Here is a 27,210-nt window from a genome sequence, read left to right as displayed (position 1 = left end):
GGGTCGGGTTTATCACATAAAATTGTATTATGCAGCTATATTACCTAAACGCATCACTGTTTTTTTCTTAACTGTAATAAATTGTGTGTCTCCACTGAAACAAGACACTTATCCCTTCTTGAAAGCTCCATTTATTAAAATGTATGCAACTCCCATTTTAGGCAGATAGTTCTGATCAGTGGCTGCTATCAGTTTTTTTGAGCAGTCTGCTGAACAGTTGTGCTATAAGTTCATGGTCACTGAAATGACCATAAGCTTTACGTAGGAGGAGGAATGTCAGGTCCATACGGCGTATGAACCTGGCAAGCTGGAGGCAGTGCTATAGGTCAGTACGCTGTGCGGACCTGGTAGCTAAAGGGTTAAACTGAGAAAATATACCATATTAAGAAAGTAATTTTTAAATTGATGGAGCTTCAAAAAAGCTTGGACAGGGCCATGTTTATCACGGTTTAGCATCTCCTATTCTTTTAACAACACTCTGTAAATGTCTGAGAACTGTGGCCAGTTGCTGGGGGTTTGGCAGAGGAATGTTGTCCCATTCTTGCCTGATATACGATTTTAACTTAACATGCCTTCTTTGTCGTATTTATCATTTCAAGAGGCGCCAAATATTCGATTGGTGAAAGGTCTGGACTGCAGGCAGGCCAGTTAAGCACCCCGAGTCTTCTATTACAAAGCTATTCTATTGTCATAGTTGCAGTTATGTGGATTAGCATTGTCCTGCTGAAATATGCAAGGCCTTTCCAAAAAAAAGATGGATGGGAGCCATATGCTGCTCTAAAAACTGGATACATCTTTCTGCATTTATGGTGCCATTCCAAATGTGCAAGATGCCCATTCATATGCACCCCGATACCATCAGAGATGCAGGCTTTTGTAATGAGCGCTGAGCTGATAACAAGCTGGAAGGTCCCTCTCCTCTCTAGTTTGGAAGGCACAGCTTCAATGGTTCCCCAAAATAATGACACATTTTGATTTTGAGGTGTTTCCCACTTTGCAACAGAAATTTTTAAAGAGCTTTGACCCAGAAGACAGCGTCATCTCAATCATGTTCAGATTTGGCTCCTTCTTTGCATGATAGAGCTTTAACTTGCATTTTTGGATGGCACAATGAACTGTGTTCAAAGACCGTGATCTTTGCAAGTATTCCTGAGCCCATACAGTGAGGTCCACCACAAAATAATGCCTGTTTTACAGCTTTCAGAGTGCGTTAAAGACCCCCCGAACCATATATTTTCTGAAAGCATAGGAGCAGTAGAATAAAAAGAAGGTGCTACTGATTTTTAAGGCACCACAATATTTGCGCATACTATTACTTCCCCCCTACCTGCAAACGAAGCCCACGATGTCCCTGCTGGATGCCGCATCCATCTTTGCCCCTCTTCCTTCCGGGGCTGTAAACTCCGGCTCTGTGACTGGCCAAAGCCGCTTGATGTGCCAAAGTCGGAGGTGTGCGGGAACCATCAGTCACGGCACGAGCCCCTTAGAAATGGCAGGACTGTGCCCTTTTTTCAGTGTGCGCATGCGCCACGGACATCGGCGCAAGCGTATATGGTAACTATATCCTAAACCGTGCAGATTTAGTTAAATATTTACAGTACCTACAGGTAAGCCTCATTATAGGCTTAGCTGTAAGTAAAAATAGGACTTTTTTTATAGCTTATCTGTAAAATCCTTTTCTTGGAGTACATCATGGGACACAGAGCCGAAGTAATTGCTTAATGGGTTATGGGCCACCTTCAGGTGTTGACACTGGTATACCCAATTAAGGACGTTCACTCCCTACATAACCCCTCCTCCTTCCAGGAGCAAAACAATATACTTAAATCCCAAAAGAGGGGAGGGACCTCTGTGTCTGATGATATACTCCAAGAAAAGGATTTACAGGTAAGCTGTAATAAAAATCCCAATGTCTTTATCATACATCATGGGACACAGAGCCTAAGTAATTACTTAATGGGATGTCCCAAAGCAATGCTAATTGAGGGGAGGGAGAGACAACCTGCAGGGTACCCCAGACATGAGGACTTATACTGCTGCCTGCAGCACACTTCGCCCAAAGGCGATAGCCTCATACCTCCTTAAAACCACCCGATACATTTTTGTGAATGTATGCACTGAAGACCAAGTTGCGGATCTGAGCCATGGAGGCCTGGTGACACACCGCCCAAGAAGCACTAGCCGCCCTGGTAGAGTGCGCCTTAACTTTAAAAGGGGGACTCTTACCCCTTAAATTATAATTTTGAATTATTACTTGCCGAATCCACTTAGCGACAGTGGATTTAGACAATGTCTGTCCTTTCTTAGGACCCTTTCTTAGGACCCTCTGGCAGACATCAGTTCTTTTTACGACTCTGAGCAGTTGTCTTTAAATAGATTCTGACTGATCTCACCACATCAAGTCAACGTAGTGATTTTTCTTCCCTGGAACGTGGTTTCGGAAAAAACAATGGCAGGACAATATCTTAGTTCAGGTGAAAACCCGAAACCACTTTTGGCAAAAAGCCTGGATGAGGGCATAACACCATTCTGTCCTCATGAATAATCAAATATGGCTCTTTACCAGAAAGAAACACTGACAAAACTACGTTCAAGTCTCAAGGGCTTAAAGGTGATTTAATTGGCGGATTTATCCATTTCATAACCCTTGCATAAAACACCGGACTAAAAATGGGTAACAGGCGGTCTTTGAAATAAAATCGATAAAGCTGAGACCTGACCCTTAAAAGTACTCAAGGCCAACTTCAAGAATTCTGCCTATGATATATCTCAGAGGGTGCCAACCCTTGGATACACACGAGGAAACATAAGCCTTCCACACTCTATAATGTATAGTTCTGGAAGATGGTTTCCTTGCATTAATCAAAGTAGAGATAACTGACCCGGAATACCCACGTTTCTTCAGAATGTGGGTTTCAATAGCCAGTCTGTTAAATTTAGTGATTGTAAAGTAGGACGTTCTATCGGCCCCGGTGAGAGAAGGTTTGGCCTTAGTGGAAGGGACCATGGATCCCTTCACTGCCATCTTTACGATTTCTGCATACCATGACCTTCTGGCCCATGCTGGTGCTGCCAGAAATACGTTTTTCTTTCCAGCTTGATCCTGCAAAGAAGTCGAGGCAGCAATTGAATAGGGGGAAATGCAGAGATCAGTGAGAACTGATACCACAGTATCCCCAATGCATCTGTTCTGCATGCGAATGGATCCTTTGTTCTGGACACAAAGTTTACTAACTTTATGTTGAACTTTACACAAAAAGATCTACATCCGAAGTCCCCCAGCTTTGACAAACAACCCGAATATTTGTCAGGGTGAAGAAACCATTCCGCTGGGAATAATCTGCTGGCGACTTAAGTAGTCCGCCTGCCAAATCTCTATTCCTGGAATTAAGACTGCCAATAGGCATGGAATATTTCTTTCTGCCCAAGTTAGAACATGGTTCACCTCTCTCTGCGCTGAGAGACTCTTGGTGCCTCCTTGGTGATTGATATAGGCCACAACCATTGCATTGACTGATTGGATCCCGACAGGACAATCCCTTAACCTGGAAGTCCAGGCTTTCCGAGCCAGACGCACTGCACAAATCACTAGGATGTTGATGGGCAAGACTCTTTCAGTTCTTGAACAATGTTCTTGGACAGTTGTCTCTGTCCTTACCACTTTTCAGATAACTGGTCTGAAGGATTTAGCTTTTAGCAAATACTTTAGTAACCACCAATTGAGGCTTTGGGGCACCCTCAGGGAGGGCCACATTGGCAAGTCCAAAGCTTGGATCATTTTGTTCCAAGCAAACAGAATACTGTTTTGCAACAGTCTCAAATGAAAAGTGGGGATAGGGAACGGTTTCGAATGAAGCCACCACCTTTCCTAACAACTTCATGCAAAGGCAAATGGAGGGATCTCCTTTTGACCTGACACTCCGCACCAATTCTCTTATGGAGTTGTTTTTTGCATGTGCAAGAACACCCTTTTCTGGGCTGTATCTATGAGAACACAACCTAGACTTTTCCAGGTAACTAGTTGTAATGCGTACACCTTACTCCGAACACACCGATTGGTCTATTAGCATAGATCATCTAGGCATGCCCTGTGCCCTTAACCTGGCTAGAGGTGGGGCTAGCACCTCTGTGAACACTCGGGAGTGCTGTAGCTGGCCCAAAGGGAAAGGCTACAAGCTCAAATTCTGCTGTTCTACTTCAAACGGCAGAAACCTTTGGTGAGCGGGAAATATATGGTCATGCAGATATGCATCCCTGATGCCGATGGACACCAGAATTTTTCATCCTTGTAGGATAGAAACTACTGACCTGATCGACTCTATAGAAGGAGCCGATCTTCAGGAACTGATTTAGATTACTTTAGATCTTTAGAATGGATCTGTTTAATCTCTTCATGGATCTGTACATGTACAGGAAACGCATGAAAAGGGCAGTGACGGTTTTAAGGTAGCTAAGAAGAAACAGAACTATCAGCTGACTCTACTAGAGGTAGCTTGAAAGAGGCACGAACCATCTCTGTAAGAGATTTGTACAAGCAATCTCTCAGATTGCATGGCTGAAAAAAGGTTCAACTCCAGTTGCCTACTCCGCAGAGGAGTAATCGGTTTGCCTTTCTTCCTGATCACCTGAAGGTAAACACTCATCTACCCACTGTTAAGGGGTCTAAGGTGGAAGCGGGGGATCTAACACGCTTCCTATCCTTTTAGGATACGGTTAAAGTCGCTAATTTTTCTTCTAGGCCCAGCAGAGCGGAGCAAAAACACAATTTCAATCATGTATACGGGGCTGAATGTTTTCTCCTCTAGAGTCTGACTGTGGAGGTCGTCGGCACTGCCTAGAGGCAGTTGCCCCTGGCGCAGGGGAAGCAGTCTATTTAAATAAAAGGACGTTTATACCTTCTTTTGGACAAAAGAGTACCTTTCTTGCTAGAAATCATTTGGATGTATTTGACCATCTCCTTTGACCATCTCCACCCCAAATAGTCGCTCCCCATGAAAAGGTAAACTAGTCAGAAGCTCTTTTGCAAGATGCTTCGGCTGACCAACTTTTTAACCACAGGGTCGTACGCATGTGTTTTAGCACAAGTGCATGGCGGGACGCTTGGTGAATAGTGTCTTTCATGGAGTCTATAGCAAAACATAGCACCTTTGGTAGTTCGGCTAACTCACAGGCCCTGTTGTGCAGGGACCTCCCTAAGGGCCTCGTTGAACTGGTCCTTTTGGTGAGTGACAGATGCCTATTGCAGCGACTGCAGGCTGAGAAATGGCACCTGCCAAGGAAAAATCATTTTTTAACAAATATTCCAACCTTTTATCTGTTGGATCCTTAAGCATCTGTGCACTGTCTACTGGACAAGTTAAATTTGTATTGATGCTGGAAATAGCAGCGTCTACTGCTGGTACTTTCCATCTTTTGTGAATTCCTCCTCCATGGGATAGAGAACTGAGAAACTCTTTGGAGGGAGAAAATGCTTATCTGGGTGAACCCATTCAGCATAAATAAGCTTTTCTAGGAATGCATGGACCGGAAACGCATGAAAAGCTGTAAAGGTTTTAAAGAACCCAATGAAGAGAACGAACTTTCAGCTGACTCTGTTAAGGGTAGCATGAAAGTGGAACAAATAATCTCCGTAAGAGTTTTTACCATGAATCTCTCGATTTCGAGGTAGCATAAGGTTCAACTGTTTCCACCACAGAGGAAAATATTGGCATGTTTTTCTGCGTGATCGCCTGGAGGTAATACTCCATCCTGTGCACACGGTTCCCTTGGTAAAGGGTTTGCGGCGGGGAAGTGGGGATCTAGCACGCTTCCTATCCCCTTAGATGGAGGATGCAATTAAAGCTGCTAATCTTACTTATAAGCCCTGTAGGGCAGAGGAAAATGCATCTTCAGTCACGTATACAGGGGCTAAAGTGTGAGAAGCAGTTGCACCACCAATAGGTTCCAGTGAATCACCCCGGCTTGCCATATCTGGTATCTCCGGAGAGGATAACAGTGTGGAGGCATGACTGGAGTTCCGAGTGCCTGGGGGTGGCATTTTTCGCACCCTTGTGGTAGTCTGGAAGCCACAATTCTAAGCACAAAAGCAGAGGGACTTTAAGACAAATATACTATTTGCTGAGCAATAGTCTAGCAATAATGTTAACATACAGATCAATTTCTGATGCCGACAATTTTATTTCTTGTACTGGAATTGCCTGTATATACATACCGTTTATGTGACCCAGTGCTCCTGAGTCCTGTGTGATAGCTTCTTCACTTCAGCTGCTCTTGATAGAGACTTTGTCATGAGAGCTTCAGCTTTATACAGAGACTTCAGGTGTAAGCCTGATTACTTCCCAGTAAGTGCGCAGTGTGCTCCACGTGGATGCCGAGTCCTGCACACGGCACCATCTGTCTTAGACCACGCCCCCTTTCAGTGACTTGCCCTCTTCCTTTCAAATTAACACGCGTTCGGGACTGTAATGCAGACCTGAAGGAGGAGGCTGCCGCCGCCATCTGGTGCTCCTGCCAGTTTCACTGTATGGGCGTACAAGCTTTAACCACCTCAATACAGTGCAGTTACACCCCCTTCCTGACCAGACCAATTTTCAGCTTTCAGCGCTCTCGCAGTTTGAATGACAATTACTCAGTCATCCAACACTGTATCCATATGAAACTTGCGTCCTTTTTTCCACACAAATAGAGCTTTCTTTTAGTGGTATTTAATCACTAGTGGGTTTTTTATTTTTTGTGCTATAAATAAAATAAAACGTAAATTTTGTGAAAAAAATGCCTTTTTCTTTGTTTCTGTCATACATTTTTGCTAATTAGTCATTTTTCTTCATAAATTTTGGCCAAAATTTATACTGCTACATATCTTTGGTAAAAATAACCCACATTAGTATATATTATTTGGTCTTTGTGAAAGTTATGGAGTCAACAAACTATGGTGCCAATCACTGAAAATTGATCACTTCTGATCAGGCCTTCAGTACATCAGGTGTACCTCATTTCTTGAGACACTAACAAGTCAGTAAAGTACAAATACCCCCCAAATGACCTCTTTTTACAAAGTAGACATCCCAAGGTATTAAGTAAGTAGCATGGTGAGTTTTTTTAAGTTGTCATTTTTTCCCACAATTCTTTGCAAAATGAAGATTTTTTTATTTATTTATTTATTTATTTTTTACTAAATTGTCATATTATCAGGTTATTTCTCACACACAACATATGCATACAACAATTTACACCCCAAAATACATTCTGCTACTCTTCCCGAGTACGGCGATACCACATGTGTGAGACTTTTACACAGCCTGGCCACATACAGAGCACTAACATTGAAGTAGTACCTTCAGACGTTCTAAGAGCAAAAATGACGCATCTCATTTCTCAACCACCTATTACACTTTTGAAGGCCCTGGAGTACCAGGACAATGGAATTTCCCATAAAATGACCCCATTTTGGAAAGTAAACAGCCCAACGTATAATCCGTGAGGCATAATGAGTCTTTTGAATGGTTAATTTTTTTCCAGAAGTTTTTGGAATATGTGGAAAAAAATTAAAACGCATTTTTTTTTTTTTTTTTTACACAAAATTGTCAATTTATAAGATATTTCTAACACATAGCATGTACCGTATATACTCGAGTATAAGCCGAGATTTTCAGCCTCTTTTTTGAGGCTGAAAGTGCCCCCCTCGGCTTATACTCGAGTCATCGCTGTCTGCCCGCTCGATCAGCGTGTCGAGCAGACAGACAGCGGCCATTCTATGATTCAAAAGCCGCGCCTCCGGCTCCGCCTTCGCCTGTGATAGGCGGAACACTGAATTTCCCAGCAGCCTGTGTTCCGCCTATCACGGACGTCGTATCATCCTCGTACTACGGACGAGGATGATACGACGTCCGTGATAGGCGGAACACAGGCTGCTGGGAAATTCAGTGTTCCGCCTATCACAGGCGAAGGAGGAGGCGCGGCTTTTGAATTTTACAATGGCCGCCGACGAAGAGGGCACGGGACGGGACGGGACGGGACGGGACGAAACGAAGGCAAGGCACGACACGGGACGGGACGGGACGAAGGCAAGGCACGACACGGGACGGAGGCTCGGGACGGAGGCTCGGGACACAGGTAGGCTGGACACACACACACACACACACACACACACACACACACGGATGGAGACACACACACACGGATGGATGGATGGATGGAGACACACACAGGGATGGATGGATACACACACACAGGGATGGATGGATGGATGGAGACACACACACACAGGGATGGATGGATGGATGGATGGAGACACACACACACAGGGATGGATGGATGGATGGATGGAGACACACACACACAGGGATGGATGGATGGATGGATGGACACACACACACACAGGGATGGATGGACGGACACACAGGGATGGACGGACACACAGGGATGGACGGACACACAGGGATGGACGGACACACACACAGGGATGGACAGGCATGTCTCACCCTCGGCTTATACACGAGTCAATAAGTTTGCCAGTTTTTTTGGGGGTAAATTGGGGGCCTCGGCTTATATTCGGGTCGGCCTATACTCGAGTATATACGGTATATAGCAAAAATTACACCCCAAAATACATTCTGCTACTCCTCCAGAGTATGGCGATACTACATGTGTATTACTTTTACACAGCCTGGCCACATAGAGAGGCCGAACATTGAAGTAGTACGTTCAGGCGTTCTAGGAGCATAAATGACACATCTCATTTCATTCCTACCCATCACACTTTTGAAGGTCCTGGACCACCAGGACAGTGAAATTACCCACAAAATTACCCCATTTTGGAAAGCAAACACCCCAACGTATATTCTATGAGACATGGGCTGCAAATAGGTACTCGGGTACTCTGATGGCCTGGTGACAGGTACTCGGGTACTCTGATGGCCTGGCCAAAATTTATGAAGAAAATTACTAATTAGCAAAAATTTATGACAGAAACAAAGAAAAAGGCATTTTTTTCACAAAATTTACATTTTATTTTATTTACTCGGGTACTCTGATGGCCTGGTGACAGGTACTCGGGTACTCTGATGGCCTGGTGACAGGTACTCGGGTACTCTGATGGCCTGGTGACAGGTACTCTGATGGTTTGGTGACTGGTATTTGGGTACTCTGAAGGGCGGTGACAGGTACTCATATGGACTGTGACAGGTACTCGGGTACTCAGATGAACTGTGACAGGTACTCGGGTACTCAGATGAACTGTGACAGGTACACGGGTACTCAGATGGACTGTGACAGGTACTCGGGTACACAGATGGACTGTGACAGGTACTCGGGTACCCTGATGGACTGTGACAGGTACTCGGGTACCCTGATGGACTGTGACAGGTACTCGGGTACCCTGATGGACTGTGACAGGTACTCTGATGGACTGTGACAGGTACTCGGGTACCCTGATGGACCGTGACAGGTACTCGGGTACCCTGATGGACCGTGACAGGTACTCGGGTACCCTGATGGACCGTGACAGGTACTCAGGTACCCTGATGGACCGTGACAGGTACTCGGGTACCCTGATGGACCGTGACAGGTACTCGGGTACCCTGATGGACCGTGACAGGTACTCGGGTACCCTGATGGACCGTGACAGGTACTCGGGTACCCTGATGGGCCGGGACGGGTACTCGGGTACTCTGATGGGCCGGGACGGGTACTCGGGTACTCTGATGGGCCGGGACGGGTACTCGGGTACTCTGATGGGCTGGGACGGGTACTCGGGTACTCTGATGGGCTGGGACAGGTACTCTGATGGACTGTGATTGACAGGTACTATGAGGGGTGGTGACAGGTCCTCTTTATTGGGGGGGGGGCAGGCAGGCAATCAGTGTGATTGGTGTACACTAGGCGGTAACGAGATGTTACCGCAATCTCCTACTCACACATGATCGGTGTGTGAGGAGAACAACCTGGTAACATCTCATTACCGCGGTTTGTTTACATTTTAGTGATCGGCTGTGAAAGGATCACAGCCGATCACGTGGGTAAACAGCCGGCCAATGGCTGTTTACCAGTGTCAGTGAGGAGCAGTGTTCCCGGGGAACACGCCGCTACCAACGTGCACGCGCAGCGCGCTCACGATCGCGCCGTGCACAGTCGGGGTGTGACCATCTGTGACCGGCCGTGACTTCATCACGGCCGATCACGTGGTAAACAGCCATAACGAATGGCTGTTCACCCCCTTCGGTGGTGAGCGGTGTCTCCGTGACACGCCGCCACCGAAGAAACAGGGATGCGCGCGCACGATTGCGCGCATTCCCTGTTTAAACGGGAGGCCGTCATATTCAACACTCTCCTCTTTTGAATTGGCTACTAGAGAAGAGGTTGCAAAACTTATCTCAGATGCTCGCCTAACCAATTGTCCCTTGGACCCTGTTCCCTCACAACTATTAAGGTCATCCTCTAATTCTATCATATGCTCCCTCACACTTAAACCCTCACTGGACCCCACCAACCTGACCAACTTAAGACCTATCTCATTGCTCCCATTCACCTCTAAACTTCTAGAACGCTTAGTCTACAACCGCCTTAGCTCCTACCTCAGTGAAAATAACCTTCTTGACCCATTAAATTCTGGCTTTCGCTCAAAGCACTCCACGGAAACTGCCTTACTAAAACTCACTAACAATCTACTAACTGCTAAAACCAACAGCCAGTACTCCATACTCCTACTACTTGACCTCTCTGCTGCCTTTGATACTGTTGACCACCCGCTCCTTCTCAATAAACTACATTCCCTTGGCCTCCGAGATTCTGCTCTTTCCTGGTTCTCTGCCTATCTATCACAGTGCTCCTTCAGTGTCACCTACAACTCTGAATCCTCCTCTCCATTGTCTCTTTCTGTGGGGGTCCCCCAAGGCTCTTTTCTTGGAACCCTTCTCCATTTACACCTCCTCCCTTGGTCACTTGATAACCGTCCATGGCTTCCAATTCCACTTATACGCCGATGACACCCAAATCTATCTGTCTACTCCTCACCTCACTCCTTCAATCTCCTCTCACATTACTAACCTGCTAACTGACATATCAGCATGGATGTCACACCGCTTCCTTAAACTAAACCTCTCTAAAACTGAGCTATTAATATTCCCACCTGCACATGCCTCCCTCCATGACTTTTCCATCAAAATCAACAACGCAACCATCAGGCCCTCCCCTCATGCCAGGGTATTAGGTGTAACCGTAGACTGTGACTTGTCATTTCAGCCCCAAGTCCAATCGTTGTCAAAAGTTTGTAGATTTCACCTCTGTAACATCTCTAAAATTCGCCCCTTTTTAACAAATGAAACTACCAAGCGCCTCATTCACTCCCTTGTTATATCTCGCCTTGACTATTGCAACTCCCTTCTCATTGGCCTGCCTCTCCATCTCCTCTTCAGTCTATCATGAATGCTGCTGCCAGACTCATCCACCTTACCAACCGCTCAGTGTCTGCCAAGCCTCTCCTCCAATCCCTACACTGGCTCCCAATCACCCAGCGAATTAAATTCAAAATACTAACCACAACATAGAAAGCCATTCACAACTCTGCCCCGAGCTACATCACCAATCTTGTCTCCAAATATCACTCAAATCGTCCCCTCCGTTCTTTCCAAGACCTCCTACTCTCAAGCTCTCTAGTCTCCTCCACCCATGCTCGTCTCCAGGATTTCTCCAGAGCCTCTCCAATCCTCTGGAACTCGCTACCTCCACTGGTCCGGTTATCCCCTACTCTTGCTACCTTCAGGCGATCCCTGAAAACTCATCTATTCAGGGACGCCTATCACATCTCAAACTAATCTCCTACCACTTCCATCAGCTCATTCCCAACAGTTATAACCTTTTGTACCACCTGCCTCACCCTATTAGATTGTAAGCTCTTCTGAGCAGGGCTGTATTGTCTCCTTTTTAGATTGTAAAGCGCTGCGTAAATTGCTGGCACTATATAAATCCTGAATAATAATAATAATAAGGTATGTGTATCTTTATTCCCTCTAGAGGAGATTTTAAGTCATTACAAGGTTTAATATATGGAAGAAAGGCATAGGTGGACTTTTTACAGCTCTTAAGCTTCTTTCCTTAACTTATCCTCGCTGCAGAAAACTGCTGAAACGGACAGATCCCAACTTCACCCATCACAGCGGGCTGCGTTAGTAAACCTTCAAACACCGGGTCCCTTTTAAAAGGGGTTCCCACTCCTTTGGACCTGTATAGCATCCCTCAGGTTTAACCCCCCAACTTCAGGTAATGTAGCAAGACCAAAAAGAGTCCTGGTTCCTAGGGTGCAGCCCTCAAACAGAAGCATTACCGGCAAAACCTTGTTCTTCAATGCGAGGACCAGGTACCATCCTGTGGCCTCAGTGGCGTGGATGGATCCAGTTGTGGAGGTTCTTTCAAATCCAGCATGGATCCCTCCTGGAGCTCCTCAGAGCACATCTTAACTCGCGACCAACACCTTAGACACTGGCGAAAAAACTGATGTGCTCCTGGAAGTAGGAGTGGTTACATAGGGAGTGAACTTCCTTGATTGGGTATACCAGTGTTAACACCTGAAGGTGGCCCATAACCCATTACGTAATTACGTGGGCTCTGTTTCCCATGATGTATGAAAAAGAAAGTGGTGTAACTAGGTTTTTATAGCCACTTTAAAGGCACTGTAAAATAGCTAGGGTCTCATCAAAAAAGGAATTCTAAGGGTACTTTCACACTGGGGCGGTGCCAGCTTTAGCGGTAAAGCACCGCTAGGCTGAGTGGCACTTTACCGCTGTTAAAGCTTTTCAGCTGTTAGTGGGGCGCTTTTTTTTCCCCAATAACTTTTTTATTAAAGTATATTGTACAATACAGGAACATGTTGCCAACAGACTTATTCAAAGCTTACAGGCTTATGGAATTATAACAACTTCTATGTAAAGAAGCTCCAATCGTGCATACAATCATTGACAACTCCTTAAGGTATATGAGTGACCAGAAGTGCACGTATTCACGTGTGTAGGAAATTCTTCTCATTTATTCATGCGCACTCCTTTTCACTTTTAGGATTGGCTATCTCAAATAGAGCATAAACAATACCCTGCAGGTTGCGTATCGTATAGGTTCATGTTTCCAGTCTATTGAACTAGTATCCATATGCCCATGTATAGTCGAAAAATCATACAGCAAGAAACACAGTTATAGAAGGTGAAAAGAAAGGATAATAGGGGAGGGAGAGGGATGGGTAGGGTGAGTGCCCAGCCGAGACAGAGCCATATGGTACATCTAACCTTTATTTTTTTATTATTACTCAAAGATCTAGTTACCCTTTCGTGACATCATTTCTGCATATGGTAAAGAGAACTTGAAGGTGAGCCAGCAGGACCATATTTTAGATGCCAGCTCGGCTTTGTTCCTAAGTTTAGGCGTACTATTTTCCATCTGGTAAATTCAATCTACCTCCGTTAGCCATAGGCCAAGGGAGGGGATTTTCTTCTGTTTCCAAAATTTCGGCGTTCAGTAGGTGGGGGGTGATGGATTTCCTATATGATCCTACTGGCTCATCTGTACAGTGGAATAATATTTGCCAAGGGTCATCCTTTATTTTACTACCTTGTATTTACTCAATCCAATAAATGATATTGAGCCAGTATGGTCTAATGAAAGGGCACGACCACCAAATATGGGCGTGTGATCCAACATATCCGCAACCCCTCCAGCATAACTCTGAGATAGGTGGAAAAGTCTTGTTAAGTATGGCTGAAGTGTAATGCTATCTTGTTTAGTGGGGCGCTTTTAACCCCCACAAGCAGCCAAAGAAAGGGTTCAAAGCCACTCCCGAACCACCTCAAAGATGCTGCTTGCAGGACTTTTTTTTCCGTCCTGCAAGAGCACCACCCCAGTGTGAAAGCAATCAGGCTTTCACACCGGGGATGCATGAAAGGCGCTTTTCAGGTGCTATTTTTAGCGCTAAAATGCCTGAAAAGTGCCCCAGTGTGAAAGGGGTCTAAAACTACTAAGATCCACAAAGAAGGAGCAAAAGCATTACATGTGGCCCAGAAAACATTAATTTGACATAACGAAAATATGGGTAACCAGGGCAGTCAAATGAAGGTTAATGAGTACATTCAGACAGATGTGATGACTATTGCCAATAATCATCTGCATACACTTTTTTTTTTTTTAACTACTGAGACTACACCTCATATCTAGTTCTTACACTATACATATATAACAACGTCAGATGTTTAGAAATAAATTGGAGACATTTGGACTTTGGCCCCAACCCACTCTACTGGCAAAACTACAACCATTTTACAAAACTCATCCCTTTGCGGGTGTGCTGCATCACTGAATTATACTGACCTTATGGGTAGAAGATTCTAATATAAATTCTGCCCGAATTCCATTATTTTCTGGACTTCTGTAGTCAAACAGCGAGTTAGTAAGATAGGTGTTCCCTTTGCTGCTTAAACTCTCCCCACAGGTAAAGAAACAGGCCTCCTACAATTAAAAAAACAACATATAACATACATAATACTAATAGTTAATGCTATTCGATCACATAATGACCAAGTGTGCATAAAAATAAGATTTTAAAACAGCTTACCTGTAAAATCCTTTTCTTTGAAGTACATCACGGGACACAAAGCCATAGATAGTAGTTACTATGTGGGTTATAGGTCACCTTCAAGTGATGGAAATTAGCATTAATCAAAGTAGAAACTACTGAACCTGACAGCCCACAGTCTTTCAGAATGTGAGTCTCATTAGACAAACCGTTAAATTTAGCGTTTTTAAGGTAAGATGGAATATGGACCTTGCAAGAGAAGGTTTGGCTGCAGTGATGGGATCCATGGGTTCTCTACCATCATCTTTATGATCTCTGCATTCTAAGATCTCCTGGGACACAAGAATCACCTCCTTCCCTTCCTGCTTGATCCTGCAAAGAAGGCGCAGAAGCAGCAGAACAGGAGGGAACACAGACACAACGTTGTCTTTTTGTTGAACCTGGACTCAAACCGATCCATGTCCAGAATACCTCATCTTTGACATATTGAGAGAAAGATGTCGGGGTGAAGAGACTATTTTCAGGAAACAACTGTTGGAGACTTAAGTAGTCTGCCTATAGGCAAGGAATGTTGCCTTCTGCCCAGAATAGGATATGATTTACCTCTCTCTGAGTCGCACGACTTCGCGTGCCCCCTTGATATAAGCCACTGTTGTGGCATTGTCGGATTGGATCCTGACGGGGCCAATTCCATAATCTGAGCGTCCAGGCCTTCAGTGCTGCCCGAATCTCTATAATATTGATGGGCAAGGTCATTTCTGTTTTGGACCATTTTCCTTTGACAGATGCTTCTTCCAAGACTACTCTCCAGCCCAGAAGGCTGGCATCTGTTGTCACCACCATCCAGGTAATTGGTAGGAATGACTTTTCTTTCTGAAGATTCTTGGATATCAACCACCAACTGAGGCTTTGACGCACTTTGGGGGATAAACGCACTGGGAAGTCTAGAGCTTGGACCTTCTTTTTGCAAGTTGACAGGATACGGTTTTGCAGCAGTCTCAAATGTAACTACGCATAAGGAACGGCCTTGAACGAAGCTACAATCTTTATCAGCAAAGTCGAATAGAAGGATTCTTCTTTGCTTTGACCACCTGAATCAGTTCCCTTGGGCAAGAACACCCTCTTCTGAGCTGTATCTATGATCAGGCCCTAGTACTGCAATCTCCTTGATGGTTTTAAGTAGGATTTCTCTAGGTTGAGAATCTAACCTAGGTATTCCAGGTAGCTGACTGTGGTGACCAAACTCTGGTTGAAGCAGGCTACTGACTGATCTATCAAGAGTAGATCGTCTAAATAAGCTAGAATCGTTATACACTGAGCCCTTAATCTGGCTAAAGGGGGGGCCAGAACCTTTGTAAACACTCGAGGTGCAGTAGCTAGACCGAAAGGCAGAGATATAAACTGAAAATGAAATTTTCTATCTCAAAGCATAGATATTTCTGGTGAGCTGGGAAAATAGATACATGCAGATAAGCATCCTTGATGTTGATTGACGCTAGCAGTTCTCCATCTTGTAGAATGATCGGATTGACTCCATGCGAAAATAGCGGATATTCAAAAAACGGTTTAGAGCTTTTAGATCTATAATGGGTCTGACATGCCCGTTTGGTTTTGGTACCGTAAAAAGGCTAGAATAAAACCCTAACCCTCGCTCTTCCATGGGGACCACCGATATGACTTTTTGAGACAAGAGATGATCCAAAGACAGAAAGACTTTTTCATGGTCTCTGGGAATGGATCTGAGAAAACGAGGAGATAGGAACTGTCGGAACTCTAGTCTGTAACCTAGAGATATTGAGGAAGCCACCCATTTGTCTCAACAATGTTCCTGCCAGACCCTTGAGAACTGCGGAAGTCTTCCCCCCACTCAAGTGAGCGGGGGCGTCCCTTCATGAGGTTTTAGTATTTTGTTTAGCAGGTTTCCTCCCCCAGGGTCTCTTTTGATCCTGATGTTTACCTCTTGAATTTGATGGTGGAGGCCGTCGGGATTGCCTAGAGGCAGATGCTCCTGGCACAGGAGAAGCTTGTTTAAAATAAAAACGCTTAAACTTCTTCTTAACTGGTAAAAGGGAACTTTTTCCATTAGAAATTCTTTGGATATATTTATCCAGATAGTCTCTAAACAACTGTTCACCATGAAATGGAAAACTAGCCAAGAGCTTTTTGCTTGGTGCTTTGGCTGACCAATTTTTCAACCACAGAAGTCTACACACATGTGCCAGCCCGAGCATAAGCCGTGAAGCTCGGAGAATAGAATCTTTCATAGCGTCTACTGTAAAACATAACGCCTCTGATACCCCAGCCATATCTTGGGCCTGTTGATCAGGAATAATCTTGAGCATCTCTTTAAACTGGTATTTTAAGGACTGACATAACCCAATCGTTGCCAGCGCAGGTTGAACTAATGAACCTGCCAGAGAAATTATTTTGAAATAGGAATTCCAACTTTTTATCTGTTGGATCCTTCAGAATTTAAGCATTGTCTACAGGACAAGTCAAGTTTTTGTTCACAGAGGATATAGCAGCATCAATTGCTGGAATCCCCCATTTCTTATTAAATTTCTAAGAAATTTTTTAAACTCCAAAACCCTGGAATCAGGGCTCCAAACTAATAGCACCTCCGCCAGTAATACTTTATGGCCTTAATACCAAAAATACTGGATCCTGGGGTCCAGCTCTCAAAAAAGAGAAACATTTACAGGCAAAACCTTGTTTCTTCAGACACGAGGCCTGGGTACCATTCAATTCGGCCTAAAAGACACTTTGAATGGATCCGGCTGCATGGCTAGCCCCAGCAAGGATTGCTCCAGTGGAGAACAGCAGAGCACATCTTTACTCGTGACCAACACCTTAGACACTGGCAAAAAAAAACAGAGGTACTCCCAGTAGTGGGAGGGGTTATATAGGGAGTGGACTTTTTGTCTTAGGGTGTGCCAGTGTCCATCGCCTGAAGGTGGTCTATAATCCACATAGTAGCTACTATGGCTCTGTGTCCTGTGATGTTGGCGCAACGCTGCGCTAATCACAGGCAGTGAGACATTGCCCGATCTCTGCAGCCGTGCATCGGGCAATGCCTCACTGCCTGTGATTAGAGCAGCGGTGTGCCAACTTCCTGGCGGGTTATGCACGTGGAGCATGCGAACACGTCTGAACTCACCCTTAAGTATACGATAAGAAAACACCACAGTCATTTCTTAATTTAGTAACTTGCATTAATACATAGGTATATTTACATGCTGTCACACTGGTCATAGACAGAAATGTCATTTAGATGATAAGGGGTTGATTTACTAAAACGGGCAGCTGTGTATAGTAACCAATCAGCTTCTAACTTCAGCTTGTTCAGTTAAGCTTTGACAATAAAACCCAGAAGCTAATTGGTTTCTATGCAGAACTGCACCAGATTTTGCAATCTCCAGTTTTACTAAATCTCCCCTTAAACCCTGGTTCACATTGATGCGGGATTGAAATTGTGTGAGTTCAGCTGAACTTGCACGATTTCATTCCCGCATGTCAGCCTGACAATTTCAGGAAACCACTCAGATAATTGAAACCACACCTGAAATTGGCAAAAGTAGTAAAGAAACTACTTTTGGAAATCGTTGTGGCGCCGCAAAGTCAGCATCACACCAATTCAGATGGTTCCATTGCGAGCAATAGCTGCCGATTTGGCATGCAATTTGACATGTCAAATCTTATCAATGTGAACCAGGGCTTAGAGTCCATTACTGCCTGTCAAATTACATTACAACTTACTTTATGTATTAGGAAGGATAAAGAAGATAGAGTTAGTGCCACCTTATATCAAAGGGGACTGTAGAAAATTCTATCATGCATGCTGGCAGTGGTCAATCAACATCTAATTAACAATATCCTCACAGAACAATAGTTATATACCAGGTGTAATTGTATATAAGACTGCTCTTTTAATAACTGCAGTTGTAATAGGAATCAGGTACTCTCGAGCTACCCAAAAACTGGTGGAACACCAACTTTAATGGAGTCCTTTATTAAACATAAAGAATTTGAGTTTTGGAGTACACATGAGAAGCCAAGAGCTAGTTACCTATACTTTTTGGATTCAACCACCAGAGAAAAAAAAAAAGAAAACAGCTATGTGCAGGAAAAAAAACTTGGTTCCTGATCACCACCACAATCAACCCAAATACATTTCCAATAGCCCTTACTCATATATTGTACATTCCCTGATCAGCAGAGACAGCTCTCAGCTTTTCAGGATGGTCTGGTAGCTTTAAAGAGGAACTTTACTGTCTCAATCAACAATGACTATTTGTAATCCTTATACTGCTAGAATTAGTAGATCGATAGGAAAGGATAGCAAAGGTACTTGTTTTAAACTTTTTTTTTTTTAGCATTTCGTCAGTTACTTTCCGGTTTCCAGGCCAAAGTAAATGAAGTCATAAAGTACATCACAAAAGACTTCAGGAGGAGTAAGGGTTTTCTCAGCGGAGTACACACTCCTGCTTTCATGCCTGGGCAAAGTGTAGATGAATTCCAGGCAGTAACTGCTCTATGAATTATGAGCGCTTACACAAGATAGCCTCAACCAGAAATATTAGCAGGGTTTTTCCCAAGTGATTTCCCAGCAAAATAAAGCATGGAGACATAGATGGGAGATGCAAGTATGCTATGAATATTAAAAACGAATTATATAAGGTATTTGGTTTGTGGTGCTCAGATACAGTGTACTTCCACTTTAATGCTGGTCACAACTACAATATGACCAAATTATGTCTTCATATGGCAAACCAGAGATATAATTACGTGAACTTTAATAATAAAAAGAAAAAAAACTATTTTTAATACAAACAATTGAAAGCTACATAAATGTAATTCCCTTCATGTCTTGCATATACAGCATTTGACATGTAGCATAAAATTGATACACATTTGTACTTACAGAATCAGATCTATTTGTATTTTCCTCAAAATCTTTTATTCCCATAATTCCTTTCAAACATACGGCTTGACTCCCCACAAATCCAACCTGGCAATCAAAGAAAGGTTCTCCCTTCATTAGTACCTGTGGGAAAAATTGAATTCTATGTGAATTTTTGAAATGTATGCATTTAGTTACTACAAGCCATTTGCATAGTTCCAGATCTTCCACTGTCACTTGGTAAGCTAAAAGAGAGCTGATCCACCATTAGTAAGCATAGCTTTAGCAATGTGCTTTGGTATCACAAAATAAATTGGGAATAATGCCATGTAGATCAGTAAAAGGTAAAAATCAACTCTATGAGACAACATTCAGTAGGGTATGGTGCAGCAAGAATGGTATCATAATGGCACGTCAAAGACTTATGAATCCTTTATACATGTTCCTTATTCTGCCCATCTTCATTAGGCTCAGATATCCCCAGAAACAAATCAGAGAAGGGTATATGGAAAGAAGGGTATGTGGAAATATTTATGCCTTACTCCTCTGCTGGATTCAGCTGGTGGAGCTCTCCTTTAGCAATGTATTGTGTTTTGTGTGTTTGCATGTTCAAAAACGTGTCAATCTTCTATAACACATCTCTTCTATTGTAATGGATGTGATCATGAGTGTTATAAGTGAAATGCCTATTTCTGGTACTCTTATAGGTATAAGTGCTTATCTTTCATTATCAACCTTAATCATACACATTTAATCACAATTAAGATGTCTGCCAGCTTCTCCCTATATGTGAAACTGCAAGAGTTAAAAGAAAGAGAGCAACGTCAAAGAGAAGAATTGCGCCTGTTCTCGGCCACCTCGTCAGTACACCCAAGGAGAAATGGGGGCTGGGAACAAGACTCTACTTTAGCTACCAAAGCTTGCTTTTCCCTTTTTTAGACATAACCCAGCTAAAAAGCTTATACTCCGTCACAATAATGAATATGTATAATTTGTGTTTTGTACACGCTGTCTTTTATCTAATTTTTGATTTGATAGTATGATATCCGGCTATAAGTATATCAGCCGGAGTTCAGGAAATAAAAAGCAGAAGTATCTGAATACTGAAACAAGTGTGTGTCAGTGTCTGACTTCGAGTGTGCACACTCTTATATTAAGGATTAATTTGGCCAGGGGGACAGAAACAAGGTACCGAGCGGTTTCCAGTTCGGGTCCAAAACACTATGGACACCAACCAGTCCTGCTTTTAGATACAAATCCATGTTACACAACACACAAACTGAAAAAAAAACAATGGTATACATTCAAACACTGGAAAAATGCTCAGTAAAATAACCAATCCTGTTAATAAACAGATCAGAATCAGTTGCAATTAACCTCACACAGTGGTGCTGCACCAACAAATTTGCTTAGCTCTGAGTGTGGAATGATGGCTGTACTTGCCAAGTCATTTAACTCTCATGTTACTGTTGTCTGTAAGTGAAAAGATGACCTCCTGACAGCTTACAATGTCCATACGTTTTAAGTATCACTCATTATGGTCTGTCACCAATAACATATAGAAAACTATACTAACACTTAACATCTCAGCACATTCAGTGCATCTCAATTTACTGGCTGAATCCTAAAAAAAATATGACCCCTTTTAGTAGGAAATTAGCACAACTAGGCCACTATAAAAGAGAAACAAATGGATAAAACAAATAGTTTTCTAAATTCTTCAAATTATACAACATGCCACAAACCCTGGGCTTTATTTTATTCTACAGGCTTGCTTACCCCGAGAACTGAGCAATCAAAGACAACTAATTTCTTAGTTCTTGGGTCCGCTCTGAGCACAGAACAGTGACTGCCAGTCACCACTCTGTGCACTGCCTCTCCAACAGTCACTGGAGCTTCAGACTGTAGAGGAAGCAGAAGCGGCTAGACCCAGGCATTATTGTCAGGATCCCTACAGAACCTGCTCCGACTCTAATGTCCACTGTCGGCTGAATCTGGGTCCCAGGAGTGCAGCATTAAGTGCACTCTGGTGAGCCACATGAGAATTATGGGCAAAATAACTCTGGCCATACTTCTCCTTTTTACATAGTTACATAGTTGATAAGGTTGAAAAAACATCCAACATGTGTGCAAGTGCTTTCATGTCAGTATTACATTGTATATCTCTGTATGTTGTGGACGTTTAGATGCATATCTAATAATTTTTTGAAATTAATCAATGCTCTCTGCTGAAACCACTGCTTGTGGAAAAGAATTCCACATCCTTACCGCTCTTACAGTAAATAATCTTCTACACAGTTTAACCACTTTTCTTCTAATTTTACTGAATGGCTGCCATTCTTTTCAAATGCCCTATCATGGAAAAGTATTATCCCTATTGTGGGGTCACCAGTATGGTACTTGTACATTGAAATCATATCCCCTCTCAAGTGTCTCTTCTCTAGAGGGAATAAGTTCAGTGCTTGCAATCTTGCCTCATAACCAAGATCCTCCAGTCCCTTTATTAGCTTTGTTTGCCTTCTCTGGACTCTCTCCAGTTCCAGTACATCCTTCCTGAGGACTGGAGTCCAGAACTGGACAGCATACTCCAGGTGTGGCTGGACCAGAGTGTTTTAGAGTGGGAGAATTCTTGTTTTATATCTGGAGTTAATTCCCTTTTTAATGCATGCTAATATTCTATTAGCTTTGCTTGCAGCAACTTGCATGCCATGGCTGAGCCCGTCATCTACTAGGACCCCCAGATCCTTTTCCATCCTAGATTCCCCCAGAGGTTCTCCCCCTAGTGAGTAGATTGCATTCGTGTTTTTGCCACCCAAATGCATTATTTTCCATTTTTCTACATTAAACTTCAATAGCCATGTAGTTGCCCACCCCACTAATTTGTTCAGCTCTTCTTGCGAGGTTTCCACATCCTGCGGAAAACCTATTGCCCTTCTTAACTTCGTATCGTCCATAAATGCTGACATTGAGCTTTTTATCCCATCCTCCAGATCATTTATGAATAAGTTAAATAGGATTGGTCCCAGGAAAGAACCCTGGGGGACTCCACTCTCCACACCGGACCATTCCGAGTACTCGCCATTAATCACTACCCTCTGAACTTGCCCCTGTAGCCAGTTTTCAATCCATGTACTCACTCTTTGGTCCATGTCAATAGATCTTAGTTTGTACAGGAAATCTTAATAGGAACTGTATCAAATGTCTTGGCAAAATCCAGATAGACTAAATCTACGGGCCTTCCTTTATCCACAATGGGTGCCGCCAATATTGTGTCAATCTTACTGTTAGCGGCGAGATTGATACCCGCGAGCCCCGTCACGGGAGCCAGCGCCGAGCTATGTTGCTCCTCCCGCTGGCCGCCCCCAATACATTCCTAAGGAAGCGCGCAATCTCATGGGAGCGGCAAGCGCGAGAAGCACAGTTAACAGCGGTGATTTCCAGTGCAATCCCATAGCACTGGAAACACAATATCGGCGGGACCTACTGTAGATGGCAGCTCACTTCTTCTGAGAAGGTTAATTGATTGGTTTGGCAAGAACGATTTTTCATGAATCCATGCCGATTTCTGCTAATTATACTGTTTTTATAACTAAAATCTTGTATATAGTCCCTTATTATCCCCTCCAAGAGCTTGCAAACTATTGACATTCTGCTAACTGGCCTGCAGTTCCCAGGAATATATCTGGGTCCTTTTTTAAACATCGGCTTTTCTTCAATCAACCAGTACCATACCAGTCAGTAGACTGTAAAAATTAGGAACAATGGTCTGGCAATTACTTGCCTAAGGACCCTCGGATGCAAGCCATCGGGTCCCTGTGACTTATTTATGTTAAGTTTTTCAAGTCTAATCCTAATTCTATCCTCCGTTAGCCATGAAGGTGCTTCCTGTGATGTGTCATGAGGATAAACCTTGCAGTTTTGGTTACTAAAGTTTCCCTTGTTGAGACTGAGGAGAGGAATACATTCAAAACCTTTGCCATCTCTCCATCCTTTGTAACCAGATTTCCTTCATCATTCTTTATGGGGCTGATATGATCTGTCCTCCTACTTTTACTATTAATGGGATATTTTTTTACTCTCCTCCGCTACATGCCTTTTGTGTTCTATCTTAGGTGCCCTGATTGCACCCTTTCATTTCTTATTGCATTCTTTGTACAGTTGGAATGCTGATGACCCCTTAGCCCTGTAATTTTTTTTAAAGACCTTCTCCTTTGCTTTTACATGCATTTTTAAGTTGGAGTTAAGCCACCCAAGACTTTTATTAGCTCTTTTAAATTTAATACCCATTGGGATGCACTGGCTAATACCCTTATTTAATATGCTCCTAAAACACACCCACTGTTCCTCCATGTACTTTGTTCCTAGGATTTTATCCCATTTAATATCTTCTAGCAAGGAGCGTAGTTTATGGAAGTTGGCTCATTTGAAATTCAGTGTCTTAGTATTCCCCTTGTGTCTCCTGTTTGTGTGATTTATACTGAAACTAATTGACCTGTGATCGCTGTTTCCTGAGCAGCAGCTCACTCGGGTCTCTTGCTCCTTATTTGCTAAGACAGCAGTGGGAGCCATAACAGCCAGAGAGCCAATAAGGAGAGTGCGGGGGCAGGGCCGAGCCACGCCCCATCGGTGAGTGAACAGGTGGAGCAGTAGCTCAGGAATGTGTCTGCTCAAGTGCCCCCATAGCAAGCAGCTTGCTATGGGGGCAGGAGGGAGTGGCTAGGAGAGCCATCAGGGACCCAAGAAGGAGAATCAGGGTTGCTCTGTGTAAAACCAACTGCACAGAGCAGCTAACTATGACAGGTTTGTTATTTGCTTGTTTGTTTTTTTATTTAAATATCAATTGTAATATTTAAACCTAGAACATTATGCTTTGTTTAAGTCCATCTAACCATACAGAGAGGTCGAACTGTTTTCATGCTCGTCTGGTTCTACCCTGTAAATCCATATTTTACAGCTACCAACAAGAGGATAAATTAAACATTTGTATTATAATAACAACAACACACCTTTAATATAGCTTGGATGTTGGAAGTGAAATATATTTGAATATGCAAAGCCATATTTTAGGTTTGCAGTGAAGCTTAAAATAGACAGGCTTTACCTCAATTGTTGTCCCTTCTTGTTCCCATCGTATGACTTCTCTGGATTTCACCTTCTGGGGGCTGTAATAGCTGCTTTCGGCTTGCATTTCAGTGAGCTGAAAAACAATACAACACACACACCTTCAATCCAGCCAGCACCGGCATTAAAGAGTGGCAATCTGTCATTACTAGACTGCATTGATGAAGACAAATTAAAGTTCACTGTTGGCCAAAGTGTATTATTGGACAGGAAACAGGTGCAAACTAAACAGCTGCAAGACATTAAGCACACCACTGCATAGGAGGCTGAAGTTAAATACGCCAAGTGTAATGTAAAGCAGGGCAGGAGCCAGTCCAGTCAACACACTGCCTTTCATTTTACTTTCACCTCTTCTCTCAACGCAGCATTTCTGCATGGGATGAAAAATGGCGGGGCATCTGAAACAACACTTGTGTGGTACATGGCTTCTTGCATTCCGCCACAGTCTTGTGATTCGTGAATGGTGGGGATTGACTAGCTGACAAAAGGTTAAACATTAGTCAATCACTGAGATCTTCTTAAAGATATTTACGTCTAGATCTGTCATGACTTTAGCAGCATATAGGCAGTAACAGTTATGGAAAAGAAACACGTGGGCCTCTACACTGTGAAAGCCCATGTGTTCCTGGTTAGCAGAGTACCAACTTACAAGCTACTCAGGTAAACTGAGAACGGAGGGCTACACCCAGCAAAATACATTTGGCTTATAGATTCACAGCTTCTCCTAATAATAGTTTTGGCACCGCATTTTCGCTGGCCACATCATTTATGACCTTTGCTGCCAGGAACCCAATATAGTTAAAGACCACACACTTGCAAACTTCATTGTGTTGCATTTAACTGAGCCCTGAATTCTCAGCCGTAGATAACTGTTGACCACTAATGTGACAACATGGCTGACAGCAACACCTTAACCTTTCCCACTGGGCACTAAGCCATAACAGAACAAACAGGTGATATTTAATATACAAAAAACTGTCATTTTCCTGATCAATAGTACTTGGAACTGACATTTCCAGGCAGATTTTTTGATGTAACCCTTTTGAGTATGGTAGATTGTGATTCTAAAAAACATTATTTTAGGTACACTTTATGTTCACAAAGGTAATGTTATAGCTATCCTGATAACATTATTTTTTAGTTATGTTTAGTTTAGTTTAGGGGTGTGTTCAAGTTAAAGTAAACACTGCTATAGGACAAATATGAATCTTGCCATTTGTAACTTAAAGTAAACACAGACTGCCTGTAAAACTAGGACATTTTGCATCAACACTACTTGCTGCAGATCAATGACTCAGAAGCCAGTGGGTAAGCATACCAGGCAGACAAGTTGTTTTTCTGAAATGGCAATACTTGTTTAATCCTCACTGCAGTTCTGTTAGTGCTAGTTTACACTTGCTTCAAACCATGTTCTCGGGCACACTTTGTTAAAGCTCTCTGAAGACCAGTCAAAACCTCCATCACTAAATAAAATGGTTCACTTACAGTCCTGTTTGCACCTTGTGCTTGGCTTTGGCCTTGCTTAAAAAAAATATGGATTTTTATAACAGCTTACCTGTAAAATCCTTTTCTTTTGAAGTACATCACGGGACACAAAGCCATAGTAATTAATATATGGTTATAGTCCACCTTCAGGTGGTGGACACTGGAACACCCTAAATAGGAAGTTGTACCCCTTTATAACCCTTCCCACTACTGGGAGTATCTCAGTTTTGTAGCAAAGCTATACACGTGCATACTAGAAAGAAGAGCGGGACCTCTGTGTCCAGTGATGTACTTCAAAAGAAAAGGATTTTACAGGAAGCCGTTATAAAAATCCTATTTTCTTTAATCATACATCATGGGACACAGAGCCATAGTAATTACTATGTAGGATGTCCCAGAGCAATGCCAACTGAGGGGAGGGAGACACAGCCAAGTAGGGCACCAGGAGATTATAATGCTGCCTGCAGTACACTGCGCCCAAAGGCGACATCCTCATGTCTTTTTACATCCACCAGATAGAATCTGATAAATGTATGGCTTGAAGACCAATTTGTGGCCTTGCAGAAATGAGCCATGGAGGCTTGGTGAGGCACTAACAGCCCAAGAGGAGTGCGTTTTGATTTGAGAGGGTAGAACTACCTCTTTAAACAATAAGTTTGAACGCTTACTTGTCAAATCCATTTAGAAATAGTAGATTTCGATGCTGCTTGTCCTCTTTTAAGACCTTCAGGCAACACAAACAAAATAATAGTTTTCCGAATCTGAGCAATCGCCTTTAAGTAGACATTGACTGCTCTCACCACATCAAGAGAATGTAGTGATTTTTCTTCCAAAGAACAGGGTTCTGGAAAAATGAAGGTAGAACAATATCTTTGGTAAAAAGTTAGGATGAGGACGCAATACTACCTTATCCTTGTGAACAATAAAAAACATGGCTCTTTACAAGCCAATACTGATACCCTTTCTTGCAGCAGATATGGTTACCAGAAAAAATAGTTTCCCTTGTCAAAAAAGGACCAAGGAAATATGTCGTATCGGCCCAAAAAAAGTCTGTTTTGTAATGACGACAAAACTAAATAATTGAAGTCTCAAGGGTTCAGGGGTTACCTAACAGGAGATTAAGCCGTGTTACCCCCTGAATAATGTTATGAAC

The 27,210-nt window shown here is 43.1% G+C and overlaps 1 protein-coding gene across 3 annotated transcripts in view; it reads right to left on the bottom strand.

The window, feature by feature from the left end:
* Nucleotides 1–27,210, bottom strand: part of VPS13B (vacuolar protein sorting 13 homolog B) — a 1,337,220-nt gene that overhangs the window by 1,131,364 nt on the left and 178,646 nt on the right. For all 3 annotated transcript variants that reach the window (XM_077493096.1, XM_077493095.1, XM_077493097.1), the window contains 3 exons: nt 24,553–24,648; nt 19,473–19,595; nt 14,347–14,484 (listed from right to left, as the gene is read on the bottom strand). In XM_077493096.1, the coding sequence (XP_077349222.1) occupies nt 14,347–14,484; nt 19,473–19,595; nt 24,553–24,648 (357 nt within the window). The remainder of the gene's footprint in view (nt 1–14,346; nt 14,485–19,472; nt 19,596–24,552; nt 24,649–27,210) is intronic.

Source organism: Lithobates pipiens, unplaced genomic scaffold (genome assembly GCF_037356315.1).
Source record: "Lithobates pipiens isolate NorthernLeopardFrog02 unplaced genomic scaffold, aLitPip1_a1.2 Scaffold_19, whole genome shotgun sequence".
NCBI lineage: Eukaryota > Metazoa > Chordata > Amphibia > Anura > Ranidae > Lithobates > Lithobates pipiens.
This window is presented reverse-complemented; position numbering and strand designations above follow the sequence as displayed.